This window comes from Betta splendens, chromosome 13 (genome assembly GCF_900634795.4).
Source record: "Betta splendens chromosome 13, fBetSpl5.4, whole genome shotgun sequence".
Lineage (NCBI taxonomy): Eukaryota > Metazoa > Chordata > Actinopteri > Anabantiformes > Osphronemidae > Betta > Betta splendens.
Window position 1 is genome coordinate 18,317,479 of NC_040893.2, and position 7,498 is coordinate 18,324,976.

The 7,498-nt window shown below is 44.2% G+C and overlaps 1 protein-coding gene across 1 annotated transcript; it reads left to right on the plus strand.

Moving 5' to 3' along the window:
- The first annotated feature begins 3,892 nt into the window (after positions 1-3,892).
- nars2 (asparaginyl-tRNA synthetase 2, mitochondrial) lies at positions 3,893-7,136 on the plus strand. Its single transcript, XM_029172343.3, has 14 exons — positions 3,893-4,213; positions 4,454-4,563; positions 4,656-4,776; positions 4,854-4,994; positions 5,071-5,151; positions 5,234-5,328; positions 5,437-5,569; positions 5,732-5,830; positions 5,952-5,989; positions 6,087-6,153; positions 6,260-6,397; positions 6,526-6,623; positions 6,744-6,770; positions 6,845-7,136. Exons 1-14 carry the CDS (start codon positions 4,058-4,060, stop codon positions 6,987-6,989), a joined length of 1,449 nt encoding a protein of 482 aa, XP_029028176.1. The 5' UTR covers positions 3,893-4,057; the 3' UTR covers positions 6,990-7,136.
- Positions 7,137-7,498: the final 362 nt, after the last annotated feature.

Sequence of the window (7,498 nt, forward strand, 5' to 3'; positions counted from 1 at the left end):
GTTGAATCAGCAGAGCTTTTCTTGTCCGCTCAATTTAAGTTTTTTTTTTTAATTTCAAGATAATTTAACTGAGTATGTGCTTTTATTTTTCAGGCCACATTGAAGCTTGGAAACTTCTGTTATTCATTTTGGCCAAAGTATTTATGAAACATTTTTCAACCAGAGTTAATATAAATTGTGATTTCCAAATGTTTAACAAAGATATAATTATGAACATTTCTGGCTTTTAATACACACGTTGGTTCCTGAGTGATGACTTCTGTGCCTCCATCCAAGCACCTGCTGTCAACTCTTCTGACGTGAGATTCATTGAGTGAACAGGTTGTCCACAGTCCACCTGGCAAAGCATGAAGCAAAGGACATACCATCCAAACAGCTGGGCTGGTTTTAATATTTGATTATGATATGGAAGTTGGACAGATGTGCTGCTGTTCTCATTCTCACCCCTTCACGGGTTCCAGTTCGATTTAACTTGGCCCAGATCAAACCAGGCTTCCTGCATCACAACTGAGATTTAGGCTAATTTGTGCAAATGAAGGTGTGAGGAGCATGAGGCAGATGCGACGCCCGCCTACAGGAAGTTAGATTACAGAACAGAGCTGATTCAGAGCCCACAGCCGCTGAAGGTGACACTGACGAAAACGCACTGTTTTATTTGACTGTGGCCGACGCGTGTGCAGACAAGAATAACACCATGTGATGAGGAATAATATTTTTGACATTACCACTGTGCTTTTATCTATTCTTAGCCGTCCCAGGAGAGTCTTTTCCTTCACGAACCTCAGTGAAGGAACAGGAATGGTTCAAGCGGTGAGCGTTTTGAAGTCGGAAGCTGTTGTACTGTCACCGTTCTTGGTGGCGTGACTCTGTCTGCCCAACACATCAGGGGAATTCCTTTCTTTGTACAAGAACCCAAATCTGTCAGTCTTCTGTGTTTGGAGGTGACGTTGGGATCACTATTGTTATAATGTATGTTAACCTGATTGGCAGAAATCTGCACCTTGACTGCTTCAGGACTGGAGACACTCAAAACCATTATTTTTAGCACTTGCAGACAAATAGTGGTATAAGTTCAGGCCTGAATAATGTAAGGAAATAAACAAAGTGAGGAATTTCAGTCAATACACAAAGAAAATCGAATGAGAATGTTAGTGGATTCAGAAGCAGTGGTTGGGCCACGAGGGGAGAACCTGGAGGGGACGGTGCCAGTAATCTTTCCTCACTTTGTCTGCAAAGTCAAAGCTGGTACAAGTTCTCCTGCTTTCATCACATAGATTCTAACAGATGCTCTGCAAGTGTAAGTGCACAAATTAGCACAGTACCTAGTCATTATTTTCACGGTCGACTAATCCGTCAGTTAGTTTTACAATTAATTAATGAGTTGAGCCTTTACAGTGACTTAAAGCAGTGACAGTTTCCCAGAACCCAGCGTGGAAATCGAAAGACGCACGCAGCGCGTTGGTCCGCGTGTGCGGTAACTCACAATTTGTTTCTCTATGGAAACAAAAATCAATGCTTTATTTAAGAATTCACTCAGGCTAACAACAGTCAAGGTTAAAAACGCTAGAACGCACCACAGCACGACCAAAACAGCCTCGCAAACAACACTTCATTATGTAGCTCGGGTTCAGCAGTAAAGTGTGACATTAACATCCACAACAAAGCCTTTGATTAAAAGCAATGACGCTAAAAGTCCAAACAGCTGACGGCGAAGCTTCCTCTTGATTGGCTGCTGAATTATTGAAGAACTCGCCCCAATAAACGCGTTCCATTTAGTAAATACGTTTGAGACGCTGATTGCTGTGTTGACTGAACATCATTTTCACACGTTTTCCTGCATATGGTGGGAGAATATGGATCCTAATTGGAGTGTAGTGAAGCAGGTTCATTAGATGCAACCGGAGCCACAGGCCTCTGGGTGGGGGTCGCAGGTGAGGCGGTGCCGCAGCCGCAACCTCTTTCACCGAGGGTTGTTAGTTCCTTTTGATTTGCGTTCGGCCGCCTGTCACCAAAACCCATTCCCTGGAATCACATCCCTATAATGGTGTAATCAGCACTTAACGAGCCATGTTACATAAAATCGATGCACCCTTCCATTTGAGAATGCAGAATATTTGGTGGGGGGGCTGATGGTTGGGGGTGGGGGGCGCTGTCGATACGGTGCCGCAGTCATTGGACAGCAGAGGATGTACTCGCCCTCTGCATTCAGTGATCCTCCTGAGATCCAAGCTTTTACAGCAAAATCCTTTGTTTTGCTGACTAATCGTGTATTGATTTTAACAAGTTGTTAAGTCCAAATAAGGTTGTCAGGCCACTGCCAAACATCTCCTCTACCTGTAGAGACTGTAGGAACCGGGGAGGGAGAGCTATCTGTCTCCCCTTAGGAATAGCGTTGACTCCTGCTGGTGATTTATTAGGCTATACAAGGCGTGTAAACAGGATAACATTTTACTTTGTGATGTTTTCCTTAGCCGTGCAAGAATTTTACACAAACAGCAGAGCGTACTGTTTTACCTTGCTTCATGCATACATTTGCTTGTGGTTTGTGCGCGAGGATGTGTAGAAAGAAATCCAAGCGGCACGCCATCAAGCATCTCCCCCGCACGCGAGTTGTCACAGAATGTGTCAAGCCTGCAGAAAAAGGGGGAAGTTACAGATCGCGTTATAGGTAAACACTGGGGCTTCAGCAGCCGCGCTGCTCCTGTTGATGTGTAGAGAGCTGCTCCTGAATGCAGCACCAATTCACTGGTGGCCTGAACTATCTGTTGCCAATGAAAGCCGCCGGGTCCTTTGCATTATTCTTGATAGAACTGCAGAGAGAACATAACAATGCCAGCTTGTTTCCATTTTAGCAGACCTTGGAGCTGCAAATGAATAATATATTGAAGGCAACTCAGGGGTAAATGAATAAATTTGGTTGCTGGGGGTTTGGAGCGGGAATGAAAAGTGTGATGGAGTAACAGCACTACCATGTGGTGCAGGGGCACACTGCACGTGAGGGCATTGAAGAGGGAGGCAGACAGCGGATTTTACACTCAGTCACATCCAATCAAATCTGAGACTTTCTGTGAAATTAACATTTTAGTTCATTTCTCTATGTTTACTTTACAAATACGGAGTCCACCTTGCTCTGAAAACACGGTCACACAGTATAATGCAGACATACGTGACCTTAACAAGTGTCCCATTAGATGCTGCACTCGCTGTCAATGAATCAGAAAATAGAATTGTTCTGCTCCCCATTAGGAAGAGACCATGTGCCTAATTGCTGCAGCCACGCTGGAGATAATTAATGTCAGCGACCCCGCCGACTTTTCAAATGCATCATGTAGATTTAATGATGGTGTGTCATAAGCAGCCGAAGGTGGACGCACACGGCGCAGACCGGGGGCTCCGGAGCTGACGGGCGAGAGCAGGTGAGTAACGGCCTGGGGCCATTTATTACATTACTAGCATGATGTGATTTACTCCACCAGCAAATGGCGAGAATGGACACAGCGTGATTGTGGATTTTAAATTAACACGCTTTATGCACCAAAGGATCCCATGCTGACAGCAGATAGATCACACAAGATCAAAGAGAGGGAGAGATTTCGGTTGTTTGCTTCATTACCTCAATTAAAATGAATTCACATTGCTGTAAATATATATTGCGTTTTATTATTAAGTAAAAATCTTGCCTCTTAACCGTTTTTAATTTTTTTTTCATTCAGTTCATTCAGCTTATGTTAAGTATAATACATATTCTACATTATTTTCGTATGCACGCTTTAGTGTAAAAAACATTGATTTGAAACTACAACTCCCTGGAAGAAGGAAAAGTCTGTCCTGACTGAAACCTGATTGGTTACTTGTGGTGCACGTGACTAGATTGGGCGAATGGAGAACGACCCAAACAGGAAGTGTAACTGGCCGAGCTCGCGACGTGAAAGTCAAGCCGAAGCGGAACGCGATTCATCTGAGGAAAATACCAACATGTCGTTTGAACTTTAACTCGTCCCTGCACATTTCTTTACTTTGTGTTTTTTGTTATGTTGGAAAAGCGGCGGTTGTTATAATGATTCTGGCCGCAGCTCAAACGTTTTGTGTTGCATCAGCCGCGGGTCGAGCACTTGCACGAAGTGTTCGACATTATTGTAGAGAGGCTCCGACGAAACTAAGAATTTCCGAGGCACTTTCAGGCGCTGAACCGGGGACAAATGTCAGAGTACAGGTAACGTGAAGCCAAAGGTGATGTTCTCCAGTGTTTAGACCACGTAGTGACGCAGATACTGCTGCATCATGTATTCTCTCCCTAACTGGAGACTGGTGACCACCTATAGGCATCTGGCCTGTGCCCTGCGTGTCTATACGTCACCTGACAATGAAGTAAAACTGATCACCCGATGTTCTGCTTCCTTTTCATTTTGAGTGATCGGCTTCTGTGGCTGAGCTCTGTTTGTCTCTGTCCCAGGGGTGGGTTCGCTCTGTCAGACCTCAGAAGACCAACCTCTTCCTCCATGTGAATGACGGGAGCTCTTTGCAGCCATTGCAGGTTGTTGCTGCCTCAACGCTGGATGACCCGTAAGGCACTTTTTCAGGTATGAGTGATGCACAGAGTGACCGGACTCTGACTGCCTTCTACACCGCTGTGCTGGTTTCTTATTCAAACCAAGGTCGCTCACGTTCGGCAGTGCTGTTGACGTCACAGGCGTTCTTAAGAAAAGTCCACACCACAAACAGCCCGTTGAGCTGGAAGCAGACCACATCCATGTAGTTGGACAATGTAACCCTGTGGTAAGAAAAGTAAATACATATGCATATGTCATAATCTGGGTTTTGAACAGGAATACTAATCTACTATTGCCTTTCAGGATTTCCCCTTTAAAATTAAAGAGAGGCACAGCCTTGAGTATATTCGCCAGTTCCCTCATCTTAGGTGCAGAACAAATGCCTTTAGTTCCCTGTTGAGAATACGAAGCGAGGCCACTGCTGCAGTTCACTCCTTTTTCAAGGTGAGAACATCTGTGGTAAAATTTTGACATAATGCAGAGGAAGACTTTTTGTGATAATTTATTATTGATTTTCTAGGAAAATGGCTTTGTCCAAATTCATACTCCAATCATCACCTCAAATGACTGTGAAGGAGCAGGTGAGCTCTTTCAACTGGAGGTTAGTATCGATCACATTGGTTTGCAGTTGTTCTTTACCGTTAAGTCTGTGAATCTAATACAGAATGTCGATGTGTTTCAAGCCATCCAGCCCAGAGAATGATGGGAATGAGCACTTCTTCTCTGTCCCAGCTTTCCTGTCTGTGTCTGGTCAGCTTCATTTGGAAGTGATGTCAGGGTGAGAGAGTGTCCTCAGTGACCAGTAAAGGACAAATTCGTGCACATCCCTCAGGTATGCAGGTACAGGCACCTTCCTGAGATGTCTTTGTCACGTCTACTCCTGCAGGGCCTTTTCCAGAGTCTACACATTTGGGCCAACCTTTCGCGCAGAGAACTCCCAAAGCAGACGCCACCTGGCTGAGTTTTACATGGTGGAGGCTGAGGTCTCCTTCACAGAGTCCTTAGAGGATCTTACCAAGGTGCACCTAAAATACAATATCGCCCTGTGATGTTGATATTGATAAACACAGGACATTGGTGTAAATCTATTTAGTATTGATTCACTTCTCGAAAAAAATTACACCTTTTTAAAGTTGCCCTTGTCGAGCAGAACTTAGTATTAAACTGCGCTTCCTCTGTAGGTCATGGAGGACATGTTCAGATGTGTCAGTGAGTATGTCTTGGCCCACTGTGCAGAGGATGTGGATTTGTTTCACAAGCATGTGACTCCAGGACACAGGGTGAGTTCCAATAGATACAGTAATAATTGAACATGGCTCCTCATCCTAACCAAACAAAGTGTTTGAGTTTATTATTAGCTCAACTTGGTTTCTGTTTCCCATTGTCTCTGGACACACAAAGGACACAGTAGATGCTATGCTGAAGAAAAGATTCCCTGTGTAAGTATCTGTTTGTATAAACACAGCATATAAGAATACAGCAGGGGGGGATGAGGTCAATGGCGGAATGAATGAAACGATCTCAGTCTATTTATAGGATTACCTACAGTGATGCTATAGATATCCTAAACCGCAGCTCTGAGGAATTTACCTTCCCGACACATGTAAGTGGTTTTGTTTTTTCCTCGACAGAACTGGCTCCATGTTTGTCTCCATGTTATTCTTGGTGTTAACACAGAGCGCTGCTGACCTCAGATCTTCTTACTACAGTGGGGTTGTGACCTTCAGACAGAACACGAGAAGTACCTGGTGAAACATTGCGGCAACATTCCAGTCTTTGTGACTGATTATCCGTATGATCTTAAGCCTTTTTATGCGAGGGACAACCAGGACAGTCCTCAGCACACAGTAAGTCACACTGTCAAAGGTTGTGAGTGAATCAATGGTTTAACCGTTCAGTTCTTTGCTTCTAATGTCTGTTGGCTTATCGCAGCCATTTGCATAGCCACTTGAATCTGACTGCCGTTTGTGTGCAGGCAGCTGCAGTGGATCTGCTCGTGCCAGGAGTTGGAGAGCTCTGTGGGGGCTCGCTGAGGGAGGAGAGGCTGGAGTTGCTCAGGGCTCGGCTGGAGGAGTAAGATATTCATGTTGTTATTAAGAACGCCATCGAGAATATCTGCTTGTTGTGCAGAATTTATTTAGAGTTTTTTTTACATGACCAAAGGCTCTTACATCAATTATTGTACCTTTCCAGGGCAGGACTAGAAGACACCTACAGCTGGTAAAATATCCCCCCCATTGAAATTTTAATATAAACATAGCTCTTCACGACTGACTTGTGTACGTTTTTTCCAGGTATCTGGATCTGAGGCGTTTCGGCTCGGTCCCTCACGGGGGCTTTGGACTGGGATTTGAGCGATATTTGCAATGCATTCTGGGTGTCGCCAACATAAAAGATGTGGTTCCTTTTCCTAGATTTTCCCATTCTTGTCTTTTGTAAAGCACAACTGTAGCCTAATAGGTGCATTTCCAGTCAGTGACGACTGCCGTTGCTGTTTGCTGAATAAATAAATTGCAAAGTGTTGCTTATTATGTAAATATTTTTTATTGTATCTGTAGGTGTCAAATAAAAACATTGTTAATATTTGAGGCGATATAATTATTCTTGATTTAATCCCATGAATATGTGGCTGACTACAAGTCCCATTAAAAGCAGCCGTCTTATATTTCAGCTTCCCACAAGATGGGGCTTTTTTCCCATGTCGCCCTCTTCACTGTTTGCGAGTGGGTAATGGCAGATACTGATTCTGTTTTTCAAAGCACAGAAACTAAAGACATCTGACTTTCACTTGTGACTGTTGCCGAACTGTTTGGTGAATCACACCACAGACTGGTATTTTGAAAGCAAGAATCGTTTGAGTCTTCGACACAGAAACATTGCGTTTTGTTTGTGCGTGCGTGCGCGTGCGTGCGTGTGCGTGAGCGAGCAGCGCTGATCGATCAGCTCCT

Excerpts from the sequence above, each read along its gene's own strand:
- nars2 (XM_029172343.3), top strand. The coding sequence starts at position 4,058 with ATGATTCTGGCCGCAGCTCAAACGTTTTGTGTTGCATCAGCCGCGGGT. Across the intron at positions 6,154-6,259 it reads AATTTACCTTCCCGACACAT|TGGGGTTGTGACCTTCAGAC; the intron begins GTAAGTGGTTTT and ends TTCTTACTACAG. Across the intron at positions 6,624-6,743 it reads CTCAGGGCTCGGCTGGAGGA|GGCAGGACTAGAAGACACCT; the intron begins GTAAGATATTCA and ends GTACCTTTCCAG.